Raw genomic sequence first — 27098 nt, 5'->3', positions numbered from 1 at the left:
AGAATTAAAAGCATGTGTGGTGGTGCATGCCTATAATCCCACCAGAAGGTGGAGGCAGAGGGATTATCTCAGAACCTTAAACACAGTCTCAGCTACAAAATGACTCCTAGGCCAGCGTTGGCTGCCCGAGACTTTGTCTCCAAACAAACAAATAAATGTCAATTTTTTTTGTCCATTTTTTTAATTGTCTTTAACTTTTGCAGACTGATAATTTGGTTTAAGATTAAATTTGCTATATACAAATAAAAAAACACAATTTTTTTTCTTAAGAATTATGTTGCAAGAGGGAAAGTACCTATCAAAATAACTATTGAAGAGGCATGAAGATGAATAGGAGCGGATAAAATACTGTACCTGGCAGAGGCTTGAGGGATGTCTGTATAATCGTGAACTGGTTGAATTTTGCTGGCTCTGAAACAGACACACTGGTTCTCTGACCTATTTCCTGCGCTGTAATGATCCTAAAGCCATTGATCCAGAAAAGTCGACCACTGTAGTACATCAGCGCATTCTGGGAAATTTCAGAAGTACTCCAGGCTGCAAACTCGGTGATAGTCGCATCCCCAGTACTGCTAAGACATAATGCCAAATGTAATGCATATGAAGTGGGGAGAGGACTGGGGGACACAATCTCACACCCAATTATGTGCTTCTAAATGAACACATGTGTGTCTGTGAACATGCGAACAAGAAAAAATATTTAAAACAATTTCAATGTTTTTACTTTCGTATTAAATTGATTTTAATTTTTCTTAAATCATCAAACTTAAGCCAAACTTTCTTATTAAAGACAGAGAGAGAGAGAGAGAGAGAGAGAGAGAGAGAGAGAGAGAGAGAGAGAGAGATTGCAAGAATACATGCAAGTTTCAGGCTTGCACAGATCTTTGTGGTTTGGGTAACACTAACAGCACAACCTGAATTCTCGCTTCTTCACTAGCACAGAGTTCACATCTAGTTTTCTCTTGTGCTTCTGTAACACTTACTGTTGTAGAAAGACCTAGTGCTAGGTAGTGCTAGGTTTTTCCAGGCCTTAGGAAAAAGTTTTTGTCCAGAAAGAAAGCCACAAAAAAAAAAAAAATACAAATTTTCCATCTGTTCAAAAAGCTCCACAAGGGCATATGAGTGGAGGCAGAAGGGCTTGGAGTCACCAAGGACATACAATAACCCAACACTGGAGACAGCATGAGTTAGTGTTCTATTATAAGTTACAATTATAACTTTTTTAAAAGAAAACCTATTTGAGGTGATTTGAAAAGGAGATAGCCAAAGATGAAAGAATTTGTGGGCATTTACCTAGGAGGGAAGGCTCCACTTTTGTGTACACAAGAACCCCAATCCACAGAGACACGAACTAAACTGTCACTGGCCTGGGAGAGCATCGGTCTCATCTACCAAATAACTTCACCCAATCATCTCAACTCAGCTCGCATAACACCAACAAAAAGAGCTGGCACGCCACCTGATTGTGCCCATGCCCCTCTGCAAATGAATGAATTTGCTGTTATGAGTTGTTATTCACACAGTAGGTAGGTCTGCACGCAAATAATTGATCCTCTCCTTTAACTGTCTATAAAATAGGAGCATAACAATACCAAGAATTCTGTGTATGGGTGAAGTCCCTTCATCGGGCTTTCTCGGGAAATAAAAAGACATGTTAAGAAAGGCAAGAAATTCTCTCTGAGCCTTTCAGGGATCCTCTTACCTCCATCCTCGAAGAACAGCTGTGTACAGATGAATACACTGATTGTCCTGCACCAGCCAGTACAGGAGCCCATCACTCAGGTCTAACGTTAGAGCAATAACCTAAACAGAAAATAAGGTAATAAAATTAGCCATGCCTGAGGACATAGCTCAGTTGTGAAGTACTTGGCTAGCAAACTTGCAAACATCTTTTCACTCCCCCATGCTACAAAAATAGAAAGAAAGTGAATCAAACACAGATTAAAACATACCTTTGTGAGCAGGTCAGACTTCAACTATAGATTTCTCTTCAACATCTTTTGAATAATGAACTTAGGGATTTTTTTATGTTCACTAAATATCAAAATCATATAAATATAATTCATGGAAATGTGCATACATTTCCTGAAATTCTTCAAAAGGCAAGAATACCAGTTATTCAGTTTTATACTTAGTTCTGGTGACTATGAAAACAGGGTTCTTAGCTGAGCAGTACTGCAAAACTTTTAAAGAATACAATTTCAAACCCACTCCAGGGCTGCTCAGTTTGAAATGCAATTTGCATCAAGCTTTGTCTAAAACTAGCTGTAACTTTAGAATCTTTAGCCAAACAAGAAAATGACTTATTGCTTAAACCAGTTATTCTCTAAGAATGCTGAACAAGAGAGTTTTAATCACAATTACTAGGCTTCACCTTATATTGTGATACCTGGGAGTAAAACCAAATCTCAAAGATGCTTTAAAACTCCCCCACTTGATGAAACCTGATAGGCTATGGTCAAATAGAAGTGGACTAGGGGAAGGTCATAAAGGGAGAAGAGAGAGGGAAGTTGGGACTGGGAGGAGACGGGGGGGGGCTACAGCTAGGATACAAAGGGAATAAATTGTAATAATTAATTAATTAATTTTTTAAAAGTTCCCACACTGAAGTCCAGTGTGCCACCTGCTAACACATGGCTATAACCCCAGTATTTAGAAAGTGGAAACCAGAAGACCAGGAGTTCAAGGCCAGCCTCAGCTACATAGAGAGTTGGAGGCTAGCCTAGGCTATGTGAAACTCTATCCCTTCCCCACCAAAATAAATATAAACACTGTATTTTCTGTTGATTGCATCCAGAAGTATTCTGACACACAATGTGTTCATATATTACAATTGGATAATCAAGCATATAGAAAGTCTCATTTCCAGGTAAAAAGTGGAGGTAGGATAATCAGGAATTGGAGACCAGTCCAAGGCCCTTTCTCAGAAAGGAAATAAAGAGGAGGGAGAAAGGATGGAAAGTAGCAAGGGAGGGAGGGAAAGAGTGGAGGAAAGGAGGAGTTAAAAAAGAAAAGAAAGAATTCATGAGTCATTGAAAACTTTAAAAGAATGCAATAAGATGTCCAAGAACTAAAAAATACTTCCTGATAGTTTATCCTATGACAAGTGAACCATCAGAAAGTAGCTGACTACAAAACCTCATACTTGTCATGCAAACACAGACAGACATTGATTCCTTCTCTGGGCGAAATGCACTTTCAAAGTTTTAAAATTTTTAATCCTGCTTTACTTCCTGCTGCTTTGAGATGTGTTGATTTTCTTTTCTCTCAATGTGAAATCGGGTTAAATTTGTTTGGTTGTTTGTTTTATTTTGTGTTTGTGGTACATGTGTGTAAATTGACTGGATTTTAATGTCCAGTGCCTTCTTCAGTCTCTCTCCACCTTATCTTTTGAAATAGGGTCTCTCACTGCACCTGAAGCTCACCCTCTCTCTGACTAGACTAACTAGCCGACAAGCTCCGGGGTCTGCCTGTCTGTGCTTTCCCCAGAGCTACAGGTACAGCCACACACCTCTCTACCTGGCCTTTCCTTTGGTGCTGAGGAGAACATCAGTGTTAACTCTTTGTTTTGCTATTTATAATAAAAAAACAAAAACACTAGAGCTTTCTAAACTACAAAATAACTGCCTATGTTTCAGCAAGGGATTTTGTAAGTATTTTTGCTCAAATACAACAAGTATCCAGACCATAAGTAAATTCAGGAGTTGGACAAGTCTCATTCCTCAGTCCACAGTCCCATGTCCAAATTAAGCCAGGTGTCCCAAAGATCTCTGTAACAATTATCATGTCTTTGATGTAAATTGAAATCTTTACACTGCAGTTTAATGCTCTAAGTTAAATGTATCAAATATGAAAAAAAAATCACATTTGCTGACTGTCTTTTTTTTTCAATCATATAAATAATTGTGTCTTTCTACAGATCATGAGGTGACTGTGCTTTCTTATGTCTGCTGGTTGGAGACAGCAGCTTGTCACTGTGACCAATCCGCAGAGGAGCGTGAAGGAAAAGTATCCATTTAAAATGCACAGTGGTAGGCTGCGGAGCTGGCTCACGTGGTGAAGGGCATGCTGCACAAGCATAATGACCTGAGTTCAGATCCCCAGCTGCCAGGCAACAGCCACAGTGTGCCGGTGCGCTGTAATGTCCGTGCTGGCCAGGCAGGGACAGGTGGAGCTCATTGGCCAGGCAGCCTAGCTGAAGTGATGAACCCCAGGTTCACTGAGGCAACTTTGTCTCAAAAAATAAGGTGAAGAGAACCAGATGGTCTGACCCTGTTGCTGAAATAACACACATCCTGGCTTTTTCCTCTTTGATGGCTAGCTTTCATAGTTCAAGGAGGTTATTTGTTGGTAGTAGTGATGATGTTTTGTTTGTTTGTTTTTAAGCTGCTTGGAAGAAAAGGCATTAACAGTCTTACCTCATTTGAACCCTAGTAACTACAAGACCAACTGCCGAACAAGATGTGACTGCTTGTGCAATAGTGACACTGCTGTTAAAGGGCAGGGTGTAACCAACTCAATGACTACATTTGAGGCTCACTGTACAGGAGGGAATCCATGCCCAGTACTGAAAATTTAATTAAAATGCACGTCAGGAGAGTTACTAGGCCTTAGAGAAGGAAATAAACACTGTTGTTTAGCTTAAATGACATAGCATCAAATTGCCTTCTAAGACAGAGACTGGAAGGAATGAGTGGGGATAAATAGAGATGGGAGAAAAATGAGAATAAGGGAGTGATCAGAATGCATTATATACATGTATGAACATTAAAAGCTGCCAAACATGGACTCACTCAGGATGAGGCAAACTACAAAAATCTCCATGTTGTATTTGAACTTAGTAATTCATCAGTTCTGACCACCAAATAAGGTTTAGGGAAATGCTGGTCATACAGTGATCTTACTTTAATAGCATTTTCTTTAGAATTCTACCTCAACTAAAGCAAATAGAGGGAGTATTGTCATTACTATAGAATGATACTATTTAGTATTAGTAAATCATTACATCCTTTTCTTTTTATTTTATTTTATCACCTTTTTGCCAGACAGCCAGGGCTGAGCCTGCAGTACAAGAGAACTTTCTCCATTGAGTCTGGTGCTTTCAACGGAGTACAGTGTAGTCCAATACAGATAGCCACCAACTGAATCCACGGCCATGTCGTTCACCAACAGCTTGACGTGAGTCACAATGTCTGTGTGTCCTGTCAACACAGACTGCCTCTGGATCTGGAGAACAGGAAGGTATTGCCAGATAAATATTTTCAAGTGGCACCAAGATTTCTGAGCGGTGCAATGCAATCATGAGCAGGTTCTCTCACTCTTTTATACATTCACTCACTCATTCAACCACAAATAGTCATCAGCACTCTGTGGGTGATGGGCTGTGGGGTAAGCCTTGGGAAATGATAACAAACAGACATGGCAACTGCTTCAATTGAACTGCCTTTTTTTCATGTCTAGAAGTAAGTTGAGTTAAAACGTTCAGTATTCCTAATTATATATTCAATCAATATAGCTATGAATATCTTCTCATTTGTTCAGGGTCTCTCTAGGGAGCCATGGCTTGCCTAGATCTCATACAAGACTGGCCTTGAACTCAGAGATCTATCTGGCTCTGGGATGGCATCTGGGATGGGGTTAAAGGCATGTACCACTACGCTTAGTCTTTGACTGGGGGCTGGGAATGCAGTCCAAGGGAAGAGCATTGCACAGTATGTGCAAGGTTCTCTTCATCCCCATGACCACCAAAGAAGGAGAGAATTTCCTTAGACTAAAGGTGATATGCATGTCTTTGTAGAGGATGAGCCTTCTCCTCGCTCCTCTTTTACTATGTACTTCCCTAATTTTAATTCTTACAATTATTGAGTACCTGTTATATGCCAGGCACTGTACTTTTTTTATTCTTAAAATATTACTTCCCAGGGCTGGATAAATAGGTCTATGCCATGCAAGTCACTGAAATGGGCACAATTGCTTTCAAGCATCCAAAGAGGCAGGCTCTCACTTACCACATATGTCTTCCCAGCCCAGTAGAGAAAGTGACCAAGCCATTCAAAGGCCAACGCACCAGCTCCTGTAATGCTGGGTATGTGATAATTCTCTGAGATATCCATACCATTCAGTGGCCGCACATAAACGTTGCCTTTTGTGTCACTGTAGTAGAGGCTGTTGTTATACCAATCCATATCTCAAAATAAAGACAAACAAGCAGCACTTATCTTCATGTGTGCTAACAGAAGTGGGATGAGTCAATCACACTGATGCCTATAAATTAACTGTTCATGAGAACTTACGGGTTTGTCAGGAATATTTCAGTAATGGCTGCTTGTGGTGGTGTAGGCCCTTACTCCCAGTCCTTGTTTGAGGCCAACCTGGTCTATATAGTGAGTTCCAAGCCAAGCAGGGCTTCATTGTAACAGCCTCTCTCACACACACTAAATAAGTCCCAAATCTCAATCCCTGGAACAGGGAAGAAGAGCAAATCCGCAGAGCATCAGCCTAACATTGCCCAAGACGCTCTGCTATCTAACTTAACTCCTGAAGAAGTGATGGCAAGCAGAAGTATCCTTTTCTTAGATTCCATGAGACTGTCTAGTCTGCCTGAAGCCTCAAAGATCAAAGAGAGGGAGCCATGTTTCCAAACAACTCCAGGTCACTCTCTTTCCACGAGCGTCACACTGACCTTCCCAGTCCAGTTCCCTTGTTGAGTGGACATGCTGTTGCAAACTTAAGGACCAAGTTGCAATACAAAATGAGTAGGTAACTATAGAAGAGTTAATCTTCAGGTGAGGTCATTGTCACACCACTTTAGAGAGAACACTTTCAGCAATACTGCCCTGTCACAACCTCGCCAACCATGTAGTGAGAGCCTGTCTCACACACACTACAAAGAGTACTTCCAATACTCTGTCTAAAGTGCTATGCAGCAGTCCTCCTGCTCTGGTCTTACATCAAAGACAGAGTAAGTCATTCAAGAAAAGCTGTGTTCACCAGAACAAGACAAGTTGCTATTAATTGAGGGACAATATTGATAAAACACGTGATCATCAATCAAGCCCTTCTGAAGTGGACACAATAAATAGCCTGGGTTTTAACAAGTAATGTTTCTACCCAAGACCTGACACTTTCTTGACAACAGCACTGGCAAATTTTTCACTTCACAGTTGCCCCGGCAGCCAGAACTCAATACCTTCCCTTCACTGAGTCACCTAGGAAGGCATCTGGGTAGGAACCTACACCTAAGTCAGAGAGAGTATCTACCTGACACGTTTCCTACGTCAGAGGATAGGAACTCTCCTGGGCCAAAGCTACTGAGTGGTTTGCTCCAAAGCCCATCTTCTTTCACAGCCATGATGAATGGTGGCTCAGTAGCTATATGGTAAAATAAAAGGAAATTAATAAGAAATATCACACAAAACATACCTTTTTAAAGGCAGGGTCTCACTATGAAACACTAGATGACCTAGAACAGTCTATGTAGACCAGGCTGGCATCAAACTCATAGAGATCTGCTTGCCCCTGTTTCCCAAGTGCTGTGATTAAGGCTGTGTGCCAACACACCCCAACTAAAGCATACTTTTTTTTTAAGTAAAATATCAACATTTTGAAAAACTACAAAAGCAATTGCATCCGTTTAGTAGAATCATCTATCTTGTTAAATGTTATTCTGATTTTCACATAAACATTTGAAACTGAACGGGAAGAGAGAGGCACACTTATGCTGCCTCTATAACAGGGTCTAACAGTGCCAAGCCAGACACTCACGGTCATGCCACCTTCAACCACCACAGCCACCGTGACCACCCACAGCTACTGTTTTCTATGATCCCATTCCGAGTATCCAGAAGCAGTTGTGATAATGACTATATAAATGATGCCATTGTCCTTCCATTTCCTTCAGCCAAGATGGCAAAATTCAGCATAACTCAGATTCCTCAACTTCTCCAAGACCTTCCTCGGTGAGGAATATTGTGTCTTAATAAACTAAGAAGAAACCAATAAGATGAAAATAAGATTTCTTCAAATACGTCTTGAAGGATATAAGGTATAAGTTAAGAAACATAACTATCCATGGTGTTTTATTTGATTCTGTGATCCTGAATTAAAACTTCACCCTCCATAGGTTGGCACAGCTCATTCTTATCTCTTTATAATATATAATATAATACATAATATAAAAAGGCGGCCAGGCTAAGCCTCTTCCTTAGGCCAGAACTTGTCCTTACCTGATACGAGGGTGGTGCCCACTGAAGGCTCTGACCAGGGGCCTGGGCCTTTAGGAGAACTCGCTCTCACAGAAACTGTGTATTTTGTAGCACTCAGCAGCTCAGGTACATTAAGTATGGTCCCTCTTATGTTAGAGAAAACTTGAGTGACTTCAAGAAGCTCTTGGGAGGAAACTTTCACCTCATAAGTCCAGTTCTGCCAGGCGGAAGAACCTAAATGGTAAACTAATGTCATTGACCAGGATGACACCATGAGGACAGACCAAGAAAATCTCAAAAAGAAAGTGATCAGTGAACTATATCAAATGAAGAGAAATTAATTAGTTGTCATGCTTATTCTACTAACAGAGTCAGTATGGTGGCAAGACAACGGCAGTGCCCATTCCTCCCATGCCCCTCACTTAGATCTATTAAAAGAGACAGTTATTTCCATCAGGTAAGGCCGTGAGAGCATACTTTCAAAAGCATTTTTGAGATGGGATTCTACCATGTATCCCAGGCTTGCTTTGAATTTGAAATCTTCCTGCTTTAACTTCTCAAGTGCTAAGATTGTAAGTATGCCATCACACCCAGCTAAGACTCATTCACTCTACATGGCAAACTCTGTAACAAGTTAGAAGGGTTGTCTATAACACTACCCCGTATAACCAGGCTCTTAATTTAAAAGAAAACAATAACTCTCAAACATAATTACCAGAAGCAAAATCAACTTGGGAGGGAGGGAAACTGCCAATTCATTCTCAATGTTAGAGTAAAAGACAGAGAATGGGGAGGGGGTATCCTTGTATTTCCCAAGGCTAGCCTCAAACTTCCTCCATAGCTGAGGATGACCCTGAACTTCTAATCTTCTTACCACTGCCTCCTGCGTACTGAGATCACAGCTGTACACCATTAATATCCAGTTTATCCATTGCTGGAGATTGAACTCGGGGCTTGGTGCATGGCAGGCAAGCCCTTGATCAACTGAGCTACATCTCCAGCCCTCATTCTCAGTTATGTTTCAGGTGTGTAGGAAATAGGCATAATAAGTTTGTCATACAGTAAAAAATTGTCAAACTGTACTAAGTATTACTGCCTGGCGGACCAGAGGCTGGCAAAAGGTGGTTTACAGGGTGAAGCTGCATACTGCATGTTTCTGTCATAAAAGTTATACTCAGACACAGCCTCTGCTATCCTTTTATGGTTTTAGCTATCCTTTTCCGGCTCCACCTATCCTTTTACGCCTTCACCGATCTGTTTACAGCTGGCCAATAGCTGCTTCCACAGCAACACCAAGTTAAGTAGTGGTGACAGAGACCATCTGTCCACAAAGCTGAAATCATTTACCCTTTGTGGTGATCTCAATGAAAACAGTCCCTACCCACCCACAGGGAGTGGCATTATTGGAGGGGTGGCCTTGTTGGAGAAAGTGTGTCACTAGGGGGTGGGCTTTGAGGTTTCAGATGCTCAAACCAGGCCCAGTGGCTCACTGTCTCGTCCTGCTGGCTGCCAATCTGGATGTAGAACTCCCAGCCACTTCTTCCGCAACAAGTCTGCCTGCATGCCACCATGCTTCCTGCCATGATGATAATGGACTAAACCTCTGAACTGTAAGTCAGCCCCAACTAAATGTTGCCATGGCCATGATGTCTCAGACAGCAATAAACCCCTAAGATGCCCTTCTTTTACTAAAAAGCTCCAGAGACAACCTGCTTCCTGCCGTATCCATTCTGCCTATTCAGACATGGAAAGTAAAGTTCAGAAAACTTCAGGGAATGGCTGAAATTCATGCAAGCTTCCATCCAGCCCAAGTATGTTATCCTTCCTGGCTGGTGGCCCTTCAGACTAGAAAGTCAGTATACCTCATAATATATGTCCAAAAACAGCTGGGCTATTCTGTTTGGGATCTGTCCATGGAGTAAAAGGACTCTCCTACTACAAGGCTAGTAATAAATGGAAGATAAGTGTAAAGACACTACTTGATTTTGGCTCTCAAAATTGAATCCCTATGCTGAACGGTAAAAGCCTCTCTCCCTTCCGGCTGGCCAGTAGTCACCCTGAGGATAGCACACTCACTGGCTCCTATGGCGACAGCAGGAGGCTTCCACTGAATAAGGGCCTCTTGAGACCCGAACAACACTGAGAGCTCCTGTGGATGGCCTGGCAGAGGGTATGACTGGACGGATGAGCCAAAGATGACCAAGTTACCAAACCCAAACTCTTCTATGTGACTCAGGTCACATCCCACGATGAACTCATTGAAAGACAGAGAGTCCTGCAGGAAAATGGCCTTGCCGTCGGTGATGAGGAAGTCATTGTTTTCACAGGCAAAGCTCTTCACCTCCACAAGGGGCACCCAAGGCAGGACCTGATGGAAAGCCGAGCCATCCAGAAACGTCGACATGAAGACTCGCAGGGTGGAATTGAAGTAAATGATTCGCTTGGACTGTGGCTTTACTGCAAAGTCCCTTAACGCGCCACTCTCCACAATGCGAACAGCTTTGGTGTCCCTGCCAGATGGCAAAGGGAGATTGACTCTGTAAATACCGTCACTCAGGAGATAAAAGACATACCTGACAGGGAGACAAAAGAAGCTTGATGTAATTCAGCGCAAGGGTGGCTGTGTACCCTTCAGGGCTAATTGCTTTAGCCTGCGATGCTATCAGTTGCACGTATCCCAGGACTTCCCAGGGTGCACAGCGATAAAGATCAAAGCTGGGAATATGCCGTACTGATTACAGTTAGAAGTCAGAAGGCTTGAAACGCCATATATTATAATGCTTGGTCTTTGAATGCTTATAAAGGACTTTTTGGAGAATCGGATTAAAGCAAAAAAGTATTTTAAGGATTTCAGATGTAAGCACAGTATATGAAAATCATGTAGTTAGCGCTGGAGAGAGATGGCCAAGGGAGTAAAGCATTTGCCAGGTAAGGAGGAAGACCTGAAGGTGGATCCCCAGAACCCATGTAAAAGCCAACCATGGCGGTGCACATCTGGAACTTCAGTGGGAGGGAGGATGCAAACCCTGGAGGCTCGTTGGCAAACCAGTCTATCAGAAAAAAATGCTTAGCTGTGGGTTCGGTGAGATCCTGTCTCAAAGAACAGTGCGTGATAAAGGAGGACATCCAGCTTTGACATCTAGTGACCATGTACATACCAACAGATGAGTTCACCCGCGCACACACATACACACACCCCGCACGACCCACATGTGAATTTCTATCCAAATTCTTAAGTCAAATTCTGTCAATTAATTTTTCTCATGCATTGAGAATGATAAACAGACGAAAAAAAAAACATTCAAGCCATTTGTATTTTGCTACAATTAACATAACTGCTTTGCATCTGGAGTCATCTAAACTTTTAACAATATCTATCTGTAAGTGAAACAGGCAAGTATGAATGTTTCATTTAGTAATCAGTGAAGAAATACCCAACAGGCGAATAAAGATGCTGAGCAGGACCACCCACCTATCAGGAGAAGGAAGCCAATAGAAGAATTAAAGGTGCTGAAGAGGTGGCTCAGTGTGTAAGAGCACTTTCTGTTCTTCCAGGAGTTCTATTCCCAGTACCTCTATCAGACAACTCACAACAACCGCTAACTAAGGGATTTCAGGCCTCTAACCTCTGAAGGCACCAGTACTCAATTGCACTCATACATACACACAAGAAAATAAAATATAAATATGTTTTGAAGATGTATGTATGCCCCATGTGGAGTCTGGTCTTTTAACAATGAGCAGGTGATTTTTGATGGGGGGGGGGGGGAAGCCTGTCTTAATATTTTACCAACAATCAAACATCAAAGTAAAGTTTTAGCCAGTGGGGCTGGAGAGATGCTTCAGCAACTTACTGCTCTTCCAAAGGACTCAGATTTGATTCCTAGTACCCACATGGTAGCAATTCTCACTAACTCCAGGTCCAGAGGTCCTGATACCCTCTTCTGGCCTCCTCAGAAGCCAGGCATATAATTGGTGCACAGACATATAGGCAACCAAAAAAGTCACACACAGAAAATATTTTTTAAAAAAAAAATTTAACTGGTATAATAAAAATCATTAATTTTAGCTGATCATTAAAATACTTGCTAGCAAGCTCATACAGTTAAATATCTTATAACCCCATGCAATGTTACATTCCAGCTTGCATCACAAGCCATTATTTCCTGTTACTGGTAAGCCATTATTTCTTGTCATTACTCAGTCCACTTTAGATGATCTTCCTAAATCTTTACAACTCTGTCCACATTCTAGCCTAAGGTAAAAAAAAAAAAAAAAAAAAAAAAAAAAAAAAACTGAGATACAAACTCACTTTGAGATATAAATCTATTTTATCTGCCTCAAGGGAGAATGATAGCGAACAAAAAGAATGGCTCCTGATTGTCTGTGAAGTTCAAAAATTGTTAAAAGTATTTGGAAAAACTTACATAAAAGAAAAGCTGTCTGGGTTAATGAAGCACGGTTCTCCATTTGTGGCAGGGAAAAAAAACCAGAGCTTCAACCCTGATCACTAGGTGAAAAGGAAAGAGAAGAAGAAAGAAGAGAAAGGAAGAAAGAAGAGAACAGACAGACATGATTAGGGAATGCAAGGGGTGGGATGAAGAGAAGGGTCAAGATTCAGATCAGGTTAAAACTTTTTGAGGGCATGATGCAATGGTGCAAAATAACCACATGAAGGAAAACACTGTAAACTCCAGGACAGCTGCAACCTGCTGCACACATCCATTGTCCTATAAGGACACAAACTTGCTGAAAAGTATATTATTTTTATAGAAACTTTCCTGTCAAGGTAGAAAATGATCAGGAGTCAGAGGGCCTTATGTAGAAGATCCTATCCTGGGTCATTGCAAAGCATTTTGGATGATTACTGGATTAATTTGTATTCCAACTTCCCTGTCTAGCAAAGGTACCTAACTCAGGATAAAATGATTGTGGAAAAGAAAGAACTTAGAAATCTGCTAAGTATAAACAAATTGCTGTAAATCCTGAAAGTACTGGAAGAAAACAGAATATTCTTCAAGACACTGGGCAGGGAGAACTTTCTAAACCAACTATGAACTAACCCCAAGTATCTGGCAGACCAGACTGCATAATTTAAAAATTTCTGCACAACAAAGGACATAATCGGCCAAGCGAGCTGGCAGCCCACAGAATGGAAGAAACTCTTACTCAGCTACACTCCAAAAGGGGAGACAAAAGCAAGAAGTCAAAAAGAATTACAAAACTTTAATACTAAGGAAATAGAACTGCTAATCAAGAAATGGGCTGATGGGGGGCTGGAGAGATGGCTCCGTGGTTAAGAGCACTGACTACTTTTCCAGAGGACATGAGTTCAATTCCCTAGCATCCACATGACAACTCACAACTGTCTGTAACTCCAAGAGCCAACACCCTCACACAGACATACTTGCAGGCTAAACACCATTGCACATAAAATAAAAATAAATAAATTTAAAAAATAAAAATAAAAAATAAAGGGCTGATGCTATCAATAGACACTTTCAAAAGAAGAAGCACAAATGGCCACTTATTTTAAAACTGTCCAGTACCCCTAGTCATGAAGGGAATGCAAATCACAGCTATTTTGAGATACCACCTTCCCATAGTCTGGATGGCTGACATCAAGACATCTGACAACAAAGGCTGGGGAAGGTGTACAAAAAGAGGGAACACTTATTCACTGCAGTGGGTAAGCATATTAATAGAGTTGTTGTGGAAATCAGTTGAGATTTAGATTTAGAGTTTGAAAATTCCAAAACAGAACTACTATATAATGCAGCTGTTCCGCTTCTGGCTATATAAACCAGAGAACTCCACAGCCTACCACAGAGATGTTGGGAAGTTGATCATGGTGGTGGATGCCTTTAAAGTCACCAGTCTGGAAGCAGATGAGTTTGAGACCAACCTGGTCTATACAATGAGTACAAGCCCAGCCAGGGATATTTGTCTCGATAGATAGATAGATAGATAGATAGATAGATAGATAGATAGATAGATAGATAGATAGATCTTTATATATATATATATATATATATATATATATATATATAAAGATCTAGAAAGTCCACACAGGGTTTGGGTTTTTTGTTTGTTTTGTTTTATGAATCTATCGTTTGGGTTAGGGATGTGGCTCACTTAGTAAGCTTCTTGGCTGCTATAGCATGCATGAAGGCCTGAGTCCAATCCCCAGTATCTCATAAGACCAGGCATCATGGTTCACATATGTAATCCCAGAACTTGGGAGATGGAAGCAGAAGAACCAGAAGTTCAAGGTCATCCTCACTATTTAGTGAGCAGAAACCCAGTCTTGGCTCCTAAGAATACATTCTATAATTCAGTAACTTACACCTAAAATAAAATTAAATGTCTGGACTAAAGAGATTGCTTGGTGAGTAAAGTTGCTTGCTGCACAAGGACCTTTGCTTAAACAGCCAGAACCCACATAAAGCCTGTGCGTGTGCTTTATGACAGTGCTCCAAAGGCAAGAGAGGAGGGAAAGCCTTGAAAATCCATGGAAGCTCACAGGCCAGCTACTGAACAGAGAACAGGACACTTTGCTTAAAAACACTGTACAGGGTGAGGACCAGTGCCAAGGGTTGTCCACTCACACAAAATAACTTTTAAAATTAAAGAATATGAATAGGAAAGCTTGACTTTAAGTAACAGTGAGCAATATTTTTGTAAGAATGCCAGTGTAAGAAAAAAAAAATAGGCTCTGTATTTTTATTTCATTCAAAATGAGAACAAATTTATACCTTCGACAAAGAAAAATGTTTGACCTTACCAACAATTGGACGTGCTTATTAGTAAAGAACTTGTTCGCTATGTTGGTCATACTTAAGAATAACCTCTAAAATAACTTTCTATATTTTTGCCGAAACGCATCCATGAACATTTGACGTACACAAAATATCCTCATTTCATTATCAGAATGTACTTGTTCTTAACCATTAAATTCTATCCCATGAGGGTAGATGTTAGCAACCTACTTATTAAGAGCCACCCCAGGAAGCCGAATGGTTCAGCTACAGAGGCATGTGGTGAAGTAGTGTCTCATGGTGGCCCCTGAAGGGAACAATGAGATATTGATTCTTGTCATAAAGTAGTCCCAAGGCTTGAACTAGAATCGTGGTCCCAAGGTCTTCTAGCAAAAGGTCATTTCCATAGAACTATAGTTTGCTGTGGAAGGGGAAGGAATCAAATTTGAAAGCAATTTGAATTAACTTGACGTGAAATGAGGATCAAAGGCGGACTTGTTGGGAATCAGTGCTGCAATCACAAGGGAGCTTCACAGAGATTTTTGCCAGAAAAAGAGATCTCACATGTACAAAGCTAACACTTACCCATTATAGGAATCAACCACAACTTTTTGAGGTGCACGAATAGAGAATGGGGTAATTTCCTCAAAATTTGAGCAATTCTCTAAGTCACAGACATATACCTAGAAAATAAAATATATGTATATATATTCCAATAAAATCAATGTCTGTCTGCATTCATGTGAAAATACTGTGACTACCAAGTATTTCCTGAGATGTTTGGTACGAGAAAAAAAAAAAAGCATTTGAAGGGTAATTTAATTAGCGCACAGTTATAATGCTAGAAGCGAGGAAGCTGAGGCAGGAAAGTCATGGATAACAGACCAGCTTGGGATAAAAAAAATATTCAGTATAAAAAAGAAAGAAATGGAACTTCATATCTTATGTGCTAATAAGTTTATATTCTATTAATACCAATAATATTTAAATGTGTTTTTTTTTTTCTTGGTTTATGGAGGGACCCAATTATTTTTAAAACTTGCGCTGTATACAAGCCTCTGGGCTTTGAGTAGAATAGTAATCTTTGTTCATTGCAATGAACACACACTTATAAAATGAGAAGTTGAACGTAGGAAGACTATCTTCTCAAAGATGCCAGTACTGACATATTTTCAGGACCTACTAAAATAACCCAGGTTAGTATATAATTAACGGTGCTTCCAGTGGACTTTGCTTGTGGTAGATAGTCTTACCCAGTGATAACAAGCAGATAAGTTATCATTAATAAAAACTGTAACCATGAAAAAACACACAAATAATGATGACCTAAAAGTAGATCAGAACTAGCTCACACTAGGTCAAAGCTTTTTGTAAATTAGGTCCGTGATTCATTGCTAACCTCTCATCTGAAGTGAAGTAAGTAGTCAGTGGGATGAAGCTGTGTTTACCATCTGCTTATTATTGATCACTAGCTATGTTCACTCAGACTAACCAGTTTGTCCATGATGAAATACATCCTCTGGTAAAGCCAGTCTATGGAGATGGAAAAGATTAGACCCGAGCCTCGGTAAAACATTCTCAGGTCAGACACATCGGACATGTTGGCTGCCCTCTTCATCCATATGACGGTTCCTTCTGAGAAATAAACCACCTGCTGCTGGGCATTGACGGAGATTCCTGCAAGAGCCAGACGAGTAGATACACACACTTAAATGTCCACAGGACAGAAAAACTTCGACTGCAGTGAATTTGTCTTTAATGTTTGCTAGAGTCAAATAGAAGTTCTTATAAATTTAAAATATTCTAAATTCTTCTAGTACATATAACTTATATGTGCGAATCTGTTGGGTATTTTCTTAACATACATAAAATGCTACAAGAGTTTAGAATGATATAGTCCACTGATATTCAAGGTAGTAAATTCTAGAAAAATTGGAAAAATTGGGGGTAGAGTAGGCTTGATGTGGGGCTGTTTGTCTCATGTTGAAACGCCTCAGACATGTTTAAGCACATTCCCTATCACTGGGCTACATCCCCAGACACAAAAGCATTTTTGAAATTTTTTTTATTGTTTGAGAGTTTCACAAATGTTTTTTGATCAAATCCATTTCCCATTTCCTATCCTCCAATTCTTCCTCTATACTAATCACTATTCCCTCCTAATTTCATGGATTCTCTTCTTTCAAGTCCTCTGAGTCCTCATAGAAAACTCAGCATAAGCATGGTCAAGGGGTGATTTAGGAATATGAGTAGCCTCTCATGGATCAGCAAAGGACAGTAACCCTCCATCTCCCAGCAGCCATCAGTTGTCAATAGCCCCTCAGTTAGATATAGGATTTCTTGAACCCTCCGCCATCCATGCTGGGATTTTGTCTGGCTTGATCATGCATAGGTCCTATGCATTTGGTCACAGTTACTGTGAGTTTATACATATAACTACTTAGTCACTCAGAAAATTATTTTACTACAGTTGCCCTATAGAGTACATAGCACATTTCAGCACTATGAAAGCCATGCAGAAAGGATAAGGCTTCCAGGTCAGTACTCAGTTCAATTTCTTCTTGTTCTATGACCACAGTATGGGTGTCTTCAAGTTGTAGAGGGCAACTTGAGCACTGGCAACATCCTGCAATGGTTCAGGCATATCTGGGATCCCAGTGATCAAGAGCTCAAAAACAGGTACACCATCCCTAGCACTGGAATCCAAGAGCAACTCTTAAAATTCCTGTACTCTGAAAGTTTCTTTCAGAAATTCCAAATATTCCCTTTTCCAGTGAAGAGACAGGACTCTGTTGGACTTACCTGTAATATTATGACGTATAGTATCTGACCACAGGCAATGTGCTTCATCTACCAAGTACTTTAAAGACCTCTTTCTCAGAGAAGTTTTTCTGGATAAAAAAAGCCACTGTTCTTCTTCTTGAACTGGAAAACATGATTTATGGGCAGACTGACCAACGATACACAAACCAACTCAAAAAATTTTAGTACTTAAACACAAGGGAGATTGCATTTTTTTTTAAAGACTGACTAAATTTTCTGGAGTTACTTAGAGGTATTACATTTGTGGCATAGTCTCCGTAAGTTCATGGATCGGGGTAAGAAACATGGTTACAATCAAATAGGATTATGTGACTACATCGTGTGACATACTATACCATCTTAACATCTTTGTTTCAATAGAAGTTAAATCATTTTCCCCAGTCAGCATTATTTTTTCGTAGGTGTAATCTAGCCTCAAAGTGGGTTGTTAGTACAAGATATGAAGAAGGTGTTGCCTTCAGCTTTTCTCCATTTCAAGCAGGAGGAACATTTTTAAAGAAAATTTGAAGGCTGTAGAACTCTGATTGATATCCTGTTCAGTTGGAAAGTGAAGCAAGACCCACGGGTGATAGCATTTTCAGGACAATTAATAAACTGTAAGCAGTAATCACACAGCAACCTTAACCCTGCTCTATATTTAACTTCTCCTTCAGATGTGCTTCAGGCCTGACAAGAACACCTCTCTTTTTTTTAGAGTCTAGGAACAACTAAAAATACTGGCTGATGATACATGACATACAACACGCCTGACGTAGCTGTATGCAGATTGGAGTGAGAGGCAGTCCAGTCAGCAGATGGAGATCTGGTGAAACTAGAAAACATACTAAAGGAATTTTGAGTCTTTGAGTTAGTCAAGAATCTAATTCATTTTTCCCAAAAAATATCTACTGCTTCTCAAAAAAAATCTTTGCTCCTATAAGTACCAGTAGTCTTCAACCTCTCAAGGTAATTGTTTAAAAACAACAACCAAAAGGGAGTACTTAAAAAAAAATAAGATAAATCCACAGACTGAATTTTCAAAAAGTTAATATTTAAATTCTTAATGTTCATAAACACTTAAAAACATTAAAGCAGACTGGGAAAACATCTGATGTAACAATATACATGTGAATGTCAGGACAGAAAAGTTTACATATAACCTCTAAATTTGTAAATGCAAATTATCATACCTAGTGATTTAAATTAAAACCAAGAATTTGTTTGAAGCCATCTTTCTTAAAATACTTAAATGTTTTCATTCTGTTTTTTTATCTCAATATTCTAATACCAATAGTCTATCTAACCTTCTATTTGTTAAGTATGTAGAATAACTTAAAATTGAAAATTATGAGGTACCAAAAAAAAAAAAGGATGCATAAAGACAAAGAATCTTGAGGTCTACGAGACAACCACTGAACTCTGACCTTTACCCCAGTCAACCTTTATCCTTATGTAACAAAAAGGATAAGCCTAGACCATACCTGCTGGGGATGGAGTGGTAATTATAGATTCTGCTTCTGGCCCCTCACCAACTTCATTGACTGCTGCAATAGAAAACCTATTCCAAAAACAATTTGGAGAGATGTGTTTCACATGGCATGTTGTGAACATGAAATAAATATAGGAGCAACAGAGAGTCTATTTAAAGATCCTGGGGTAGCGCACATATCTAGTTACTGTGTCACTTCTCAGCACCAAGAGGACCATCAATCACGTCCTTGTTTGCATTCCCCACAGAACAGTTCAGGGTCACTGAGGTCAAAAGCTGAACCCTGCTATCTGCATGACCTCCATTTCTCCCCTTGTTTAAAGAAGTCTTAGTAAATGCCAGAGAAGCTAACAATAATAAAATAATCCTCTGTGGTTAAAAAAATAAAATACCACTACCAGAATTTTACTTCCTTAATTTTTTTTATGTTTCATTAAATAAACAAATTGCAGGCATGGCATTTATGTTATTATTGTCACATATCTATAAGGATCCTTTGATATGCTGAAAATATTTTTGCTTAGGATTGTGTGATGCAATGCACATGCAAATTTGAGAAAAACTACAACTTCAACACAATGGAATAAAGTAAGTGGCATGTCTCCAAATACACTTAACTGATTTTTAGCCAGATTTCCTAAATAATCATCATGCCTGCATTAATAGTGGTGTTATTTTTACCTGTACTGTGTAACTCTTACCTGTAGGTGGTGTTTGGAAGAGTGGAATAAAACTGGAAACTGGTTCTCTGTGTCCCTGAATCTAATTTTTGATTTTTACTGATCAGCCTTAAATTATAACCCAAAATAGGTCCACCTGGAAAATTGGGTGGAGCCCAGCTGATTTCCACGGTGTCCGGGCTTGAGCTTTCAATGTTCACAATGAAAGGTGCAGTTTCTGGAACTGGAGAAAGAACAATGACATGGGGTGGGGAGGAGAGAGAAAAGAAAAAGCAGACTTCTGTGCTCTTAGACTAAGACAATGAAAAAATTATTTTCAAAGCTAAACAGAAATAAGATCTTTTGATTAATACTGGAAATGTGACAGAAGAAAAGGAATTAGAAATTTTGAGCTGTAATTCTTGGTCTCTAAATTATGCCAACAATACTCTTGCATTGTCCTCAGTTTTAACTTACAAAATACCAGAATATTGGAGACTCAAATAGGACCTATATTTTTGATAAAGAGCTATCAAAATCCTTTGGAGACTGAGGTGAACAGAGGAGCAAAGCACCTTAGAATAAGAAAATGTGCACAAAAGTGAGTCAGTACTTAACACAAGATGACCAAGGCAAGTCATGGGGCTGTTTATTCTGTGAGCTGTGTCCTGACTGGTTCCAGATAAAGATGTGGCTTCAGACACCCAAGAATTGGAATGATCTACTCCAATTTTACTACTATCTGCCCTGAAAATCTAGATAATACCTCCTTTACAGACCTCCAAAGTCCCATGGAGCCCTGACTGACCACCTGAGTCACACACTACTCTTGCCATGGATGAAGGGAGCAAAAATTCAAGGATTAATCATTTACTCGAAGACTCTACATGCTACTGACAGAAAGACCAACAAATTATTTGCCAGCCCAGATTCCAACCATCTCTGCACCTACTTATTATATCTTAGCTCTGTAAAATACTCTCATATCTAGTTTTACCACATAACTACATGTTTTGACACCTTTGTTCTTCAGTAGACTGACAAGAACACTGACAACAAATCCTTCAGAACACATTTGGCAAATGTTGTGCCCACCATCAGTGGGCTAGAGGTAGTAGAAATGAGATGTTTCACCCCTCACATGGGGTTGTCTTTAAAAGGCCTTTTCATGTGTCCCATGGCCTTCCTTTGATACAATCCCTCCCAAACTCTCAGACTAATCATTAACAAACACAAACATCTTTGTGTTTCTCCTTACCTCCATGTACTCAGTCACCTGTGTGAAAAGGAAAAATAAAAAGAAACGACCTCCCACTGAATTGGAATCAGAAAGTCAACAGCAACTCATTAGGATCAACACTCAGATATGATCTCTCCACTTCAAGCAAGTTAAAAACCACCTACACAGCAAGATATGATAATTATTCAAATGTCTCATACACACACACAAAAATTCTTGTTTAGAAAGTAATAATTTGTCTTATAAACATTCCACATGGTTGGGGCTAGGGTTATGTTTGGAAGAGTCCAAAGGGGAAAAAAAAGCACTAACACCAACTAAAATTATATAATTCTTATGGCCAGAGAAAATATGACTATAAAGCAACAGACATGACTGTAAGTATTAGAGCGTCGCTGGTGCTAGACAAGTAAGGGAGAGTGTGAAAACAAGATTCTATGCATGGAAAGAACACTATGACATGGTCTAGAAAACCTAATGAGGAGTTGGGCTTCCTCAGCAGCGAAGGTCTAAAGCAGAGCAGACAAACGGATGGAATTAGCTGGGGGGTATCTTCTTCCTTGAGGAGTGTCCTTTCTTTGATAATTAGGTCCCAGAGATTGTGTGACCACCTCTGCTGGTTATTCTATGAGGTTTCCATTTAGAACCTAAGGTCAGATACTGGCCTAGAGCCATTCTTGAAATGGTGTCAACTGAAGCAAAACACATAGATCCTTCTTTGCCCCAACAGTGTCTCATACTATCCTACACACTGACATACTTCCTGATACCAGATCTGTCACAGCAACAGTCTACTCTCAATTTATGTCTTAGTTAGGGTTTCTATTGCTGTGCTAAAAACACAGTGAGCAAAAGTATCTTGGGGAAGAATGGGGTTTATTTTGGCTTAGAGTTACAGTATCACAAAGGGTACTCAGGGCACAAACCCTAGGTATGAACTGAAGCATAACAGACCATTGAGGAGTGCTGCTTACTGCCTTGCTCCTCTTGACTTACCCAACCTGCTTTCTTACACAACCCAGGACCAGCCATCCAGAGGTAGCATCACCCACAGTGGGCTGGTGCCTCCCACATCAATCATTAATCAAGAAAATGCCCCCACGGGCCAACCTAATGAAAACAGCTCTTCAATTGAGGTTCCCTCTTCCTAGAGATTCTAACTTGTCCCAAGTTAACAATAACTAGTCAGCAAACCTTATTTATGTGTTTACCAATGACCACGTTTCCCATCTAGAAACAATGGGGACTGAACAAGAGCAGAGGTCATTGTTTTGTTTACTGAAAATTTTGTAAGTGTTGCCTGGCACACAGTTCAGAGCCCAATGACTAAATGGAATACCAATTTATTTCATTGCTTAGGACAAAAACAAATTAAACTTCAGAATAATGTCCCTACTTTGCAAGTGGCATATATGTGCTTACCTCCATAAGGATGAGTCCTGTAGCTGGGACTTGGTGGAGAATAAAGATGCAGCTGGGCTGTGAATATCCAAACCACTCGAAAAATATATTCAGTGAATGGATGCAGGGGCTCCACCACATAGGAGAGTTTAGACACGGTCTAGAACCAGGAGAGACAAAAGTCAACATCTGTCCAATCGCCATGATCCAACGGGACACAGAGTTCAGGTTAACTTGTGGAAGACAAGTGTGCCATTGGAGATGGGGCAATCCAGGTGCTTCTGGGGGTGCAACAGACCAGGAGCTTACCTTCCAAACATCAGTCTGTACTGCTCACACCATCCTCCCCTTCCTTGAAATGGGAAAGCTAAGGGTTCAGTTATTCAGCACTTAACCTCAAGGATTTACCTAAATGCTCCCATGTTACTATACTTGGTATCTGAGGCTGTTTTCTTTTCTTTTTTTTTTTCCTGAACTTGCTCACGCTTCACTAAAAGGTAGCATCCTAAAAGGCTACACTTCTAAATCAGAGCACACCCCTGTGAGCATCTCCCTCCTGCCCTTCATCCTAGGTGGAATCACCTTAGAGGGCAGGGAAGATGATGAACAACAGGTAGCGTATACACTTTTTCCTCATAAAAGGTTTCCAGAGCAGAGATTAAGGTACACTTAATCCAACCACTATGCTTGGTCTCTGCTAGAATGTCTTAATGTCAATAACTCATTTTCTCTATCTATAGGAGATACTCTCCAACCACCCTCCCCCACCAATGGAAGCTTGAAACTCCAGATAGTACCAGCTCCTACACACAAGCACTATAATACCAATACTGTGACAGTGAGTAGTATATGCAGTGTGGATACCCTGAGCCAAAGGATGATGACCTCATATTTCATCATGTTCCTCATTATTGTGTGACTTAAAACTTAAGTTTCATTTTAGTGGTGATGGTGGCCTTGGTGGGTCTGGGGGTGGTTTCTTCAAGACATGGTCTCTTTGTGTAGCCTTGGCTGTCCTAGACTCGATTTGTAGACCAGTCTGGCCTGGAACTCACAGAGATTCATCTGCCTCTGCCTCCCTGAGTGTTGGGATTACAGACACATGCCAACGCACCTGGCTCGCTTGTTTGTTTGTTTGTTTGTTTGTTTGTTTTAGTGCTTGCTTGCTTTCATATTTGTTTTCAGGCAGGCTTTACTTTGAACCTCCAGGCTAGCCTGGAACTTTCTATATAGCCCAGGCTGGCCCCGAACTTACAATTCTCCTGGCTCAGCCCAACGAGTGATAGAATTATAGCCTTGTTCCATCACAACTGGCTTCAATCTTTTATTTTTAAACAATTTTCCATTCCCTGTTCCACTATAATTGGCTTTGACATTTTTTTTAAACAATTTTCTATTTAAAACTTGTAAGAAATCTTTAAGCACAGGTAACTGAAATTTGGAAACCAAAACCACAGGTAAGGAAGGCATGATATTTTTGAGCTTTCAGTAATTTAGGGACAAAATATCTCTGTTTAAATAAAAAAAAAAAGAGTTTACACATACCTCCGTGTAAGTCCAGCTTCCTGGAAGCTGGTCATACTTCCATTGAATGACATATTTCACTCCAGAGATGTTGGCAGGGTTCCATCGTAATGTGACACTATGATTTCCAATGGAAGATGCAAAGGGTGCTGTAGGGAGTGCTGTACTTTCTGGGGAGGAAACAGCATTTCAGTAATGATTCACTCCTGTGGATAGGTGTGCCTGTTTTGCCCAGGCCTCTCTTGCTAAATTACACATCCAAACAATAAGTTATATTCAAGGTAGTCTTTTTCTTTCTATCACAGTCAGGAAACACAATGTTCTAAGACTGACAAGTTTTCTCTCAGGGCCCCATTTTCTTACAAGCAAAGAGAGAAGACCCCAAAACTATGTTTGTAGCACAGTAGAAACATACATACAGGACATGTACCATCAAAGCATTTCTTCAAATTCTATTATTACTGCATATCCTGACAACATCCTTTTTTTAGAGTGGAAGACAGGGTGCATTACAGAGTAAAGCACCAGTAAGTCCTGTGATTCTGAGGATCAAACACAAGGCTTCATGCACACTATACCCTCCCCTTCAAACAACTATGCTTACATGCACAGTTATTGCTTTTACGACAAATGCCACAAGCTCCCCTGTTCTGCATCACAATACCTTTGATGGCTTCTCAAAACTGGGGTCACTGCAGCATACATTTAATGGGACTCCCAGGCAAGCCTGACAACCTGAGTTCAGAAGCTACACAAAAACACTGGACAAAGCAGGACGTGTCTGTAATCCTATCACTCCTGCCTCGAGATGGGAGGTGAAGATAGGAGAATCTCCCAGAAGCCTGTGAGCCTTCCAGCCTGAAATACGTAATGCAGTGGGAAAAAAAAATAATGAAAGAGACCCTGCCTCAACCTATGTGGAAGGTGAGGACTGACTCTGGAGGTTATCCTCTGACCTCTATACATGTGCTATGACACATGTACATTCTCATAGGTACATCACACATACAAATCCCATCCATGCCCCATACATACACAAATTCGTAGATTATTATTTTGATGCATTGTTAGCAACTGACTCTTCCTAACACATAGAAACAAATACGACTCATCTAAAATCAAGTAAGAAAGCACACCCGGAAGTAAATGAGTGGGGTAGTGCAGCAGAGACAAACAGACTTAGGTATGGGCAATAAAATATTCTAGAAAAAGTATATAAGTAAGCTGGTAATATAATTACAGAATATGAGAAAAGGATGTGAATCAAGTTTGCACCTTTTTTCAGTTCTGACATTCTTGGTTTTGGTAGATTTTCTTCATGGCTCTTTGGAACAAAGGAATTGTCTGACCATTTGCTCTTCTAAACACTGTGACTTTGGAAGCGTGTGACTAACAGTTTAACAGATGCTTGGAACAGCGGTACCTTAGTCAGGCCTGGTGGCTCACAGCTATGATCTCAACACTTGGGATGCTCACAGGCTAATGATGGCAAGTCGGAGGCCCACTATAGAGTGAGTTTCAGGCCAGCCTATGCTAAAGGTCAGTCTTTTCTGAAAAGGAACAACAAGGCAGCTCAAAAGAGCTGCCAATATGGCATAGAGGGTAAGGGTGCCTCCTGCTGAGCCTGACAACCTCCAGGGGATCTGACCTTCTAGCCTCATGGGCACCATTATATGTACATAAACTCACTCAGAGACCCATGTACCTGCACATATTAAAAATAATAAATCTTTTAAAATTAAAATAAATAATGTAATTTAAAATTTTAGATAGCACGCTGTTTAAAGGACTCAATTATATATTTATTTCAGCCTTAAATAAAAGTTACTGTATGTTACTGGAAATCATGTGCCCCTTGAATACTTCATAACTTCTCTGGGTGTGTAATCTAATTAAGTGCAGTAGTCACTTTCTGTCTCCCACTTAGTTTTTTATGGAAGTTTTTGCTACGTTAGAAATTACCAAAAGTCTCAACCTTATTAGCAATGACATCATGGAAAGAATATGGTGGGATCTACTGTTATGTGATGAAACACACCTGAGCAGTGGATGGAACAGCCTCTAGTAGCTGTCCCCCAGCCCTGTATCCCTCAGGACTTAAACTGTCCTGCAGTCCCCCTGAGGATGCTATGATGCCATAGAGTGCTTCTGTGATGTCTTGGAGTGCTTCTGTGCACCATTTTGAAACCACAAATATAGATTTTATCCATAGTTAACATTCACAACAAAATTTTTTAACTGTCACACCTCTACCTTTTTACAAAATTGCATAGTAATGTCTTCTGTTTCTTTTGTTTAGGAGATACTAAAGGGCAGAGCATATAGGGACAGCAAGCAAAAGGTTGCTTGCTTCTTCCCCAAGGTTACACTCTTCTCCCAATTTCCTACAGCCAGAGGGGTAAGCACGAGCCTCTGAGAGAAGAATGACAGCTTATGGAAAAGCCAGGCAAGTCTCCATCTGCCAAAATCTCTCAGTAGAAGAAGAGCCTGGGGAATTTTCTGGAAACAGCCGCTAACATCCAGGCTGACTTATCAAAGTTCTGCCTCTTCAGACATCATTGGAGAATCAGTGCACTGAGACAAAGCCACTCACTAAGGCACACCCAACCTAGTTTCAAATTAGGTCAAGGGAGCTCTCTCTCTCTCTCTCTCTCTCTCTCTCTCTCTCTCTCTCTCTCTCACCATAGGAGGTATAGCTTCTATACACTCACAAATCCCTACTGCCTTTTCCAAGTTGTTATGTACATAGTTAGGTTCTTTATTGAATAAGTATTAGCTGAAGATTGTACTTCATATTAAATAAATTATTCTGATACCTTCATCTCATTAAAACGGCAGCCCTCCTTGATATCAATTGGGCTGCGCGTGTAGCTAATCAGTAGAGTACTTGCCTAGCATGCATGAGAGCCTGGGGTTTGATCCCAAGAACCACATAAAACTGCGTACAGTGGTGCAGTATTCCCAGGAGAACAGAAGTAGAAAGATGAAAATTAAGAATTCAAGGTCTTCTTTGGCTACATA

At 40.2% G+C, this 27098-nt stretch overlaps 1 protein-coding gene across 2 annotated transcripts in view; it reads right to left on the bottom strand.

The window, feature by feature from the left end:
* Ros1 (ROS proto-oncogene 1, receptor tyrosine kinase) overlaps positions 1–27098 on the bottom strand; it is a 133313-nt gene that overhangs the window by 83038 nt on the left and 23177 nt on the right. The window contains exons 6-19 of one of the 2 annotated variants that reach the window (XM_060373298.1): positions 24099–24247; positions 22575–22713; positions 19955–20156; positions 19246–19322; positions 17765–17887; positions 16455–16639; positions 15548–15645; positions 10281–10777; positions 8226–8438; positions 7261–7371; positions 6009–6187; positions 5035–5226; positions 1703–1803; positions 355–572 (exon numbers count right to left, since the gene is read on the bottom strand). In XM_060373298.1, coding sequence (XP_060229281.1) covers positions 355–572; positions 1703–1803; positions 5035–5226; positions 6009–6187; positions 7261–7371; positions 8226–8438; positions 10281–10777; positions 15548–15645; positions 16455–16639; positions 17765–17887; positions 19246–19322; positions 19955–20156; positions 22575–22713; positions 24099–24247 — 2484 coding nt within the window. The remainder of the gene's footprint in view (positions 1–354; positions 573–1702; positions 1804–5034; positions 5227–6008; positions 6188–7260; positions 7372–8225; positions 8439–10280; positions 10778–15547; positions 15646–16454; positions 16640–17764; positions 17888–19245; positions 19323–19954; positions 20157–22574; positions 22714–24098; positions 24248–27098) is intronic. The other variant, XM_021653063.2, reaches the window with a different exon arrangement.

This window comes from Meriones unguiculatus, chromosome 20 (genome assembly GCF_030254825.1).
Source record: "Meriones unguiculatus strain TT.TT164.6M chromosome 20, Bangor_MerUng_6.1, whole genome shotgun sequence".
Taxonomy (NCBI): Eukaryota; Metazoa; Chordata; class Mammalia; order Rodentia; family Muridae; genus Meriones; species Meriones unguiculatus.
Note: the sequence above shows the minus strand (reverse complement) of the source record. Positions and strands in the feature narration are given on the sequence as shown.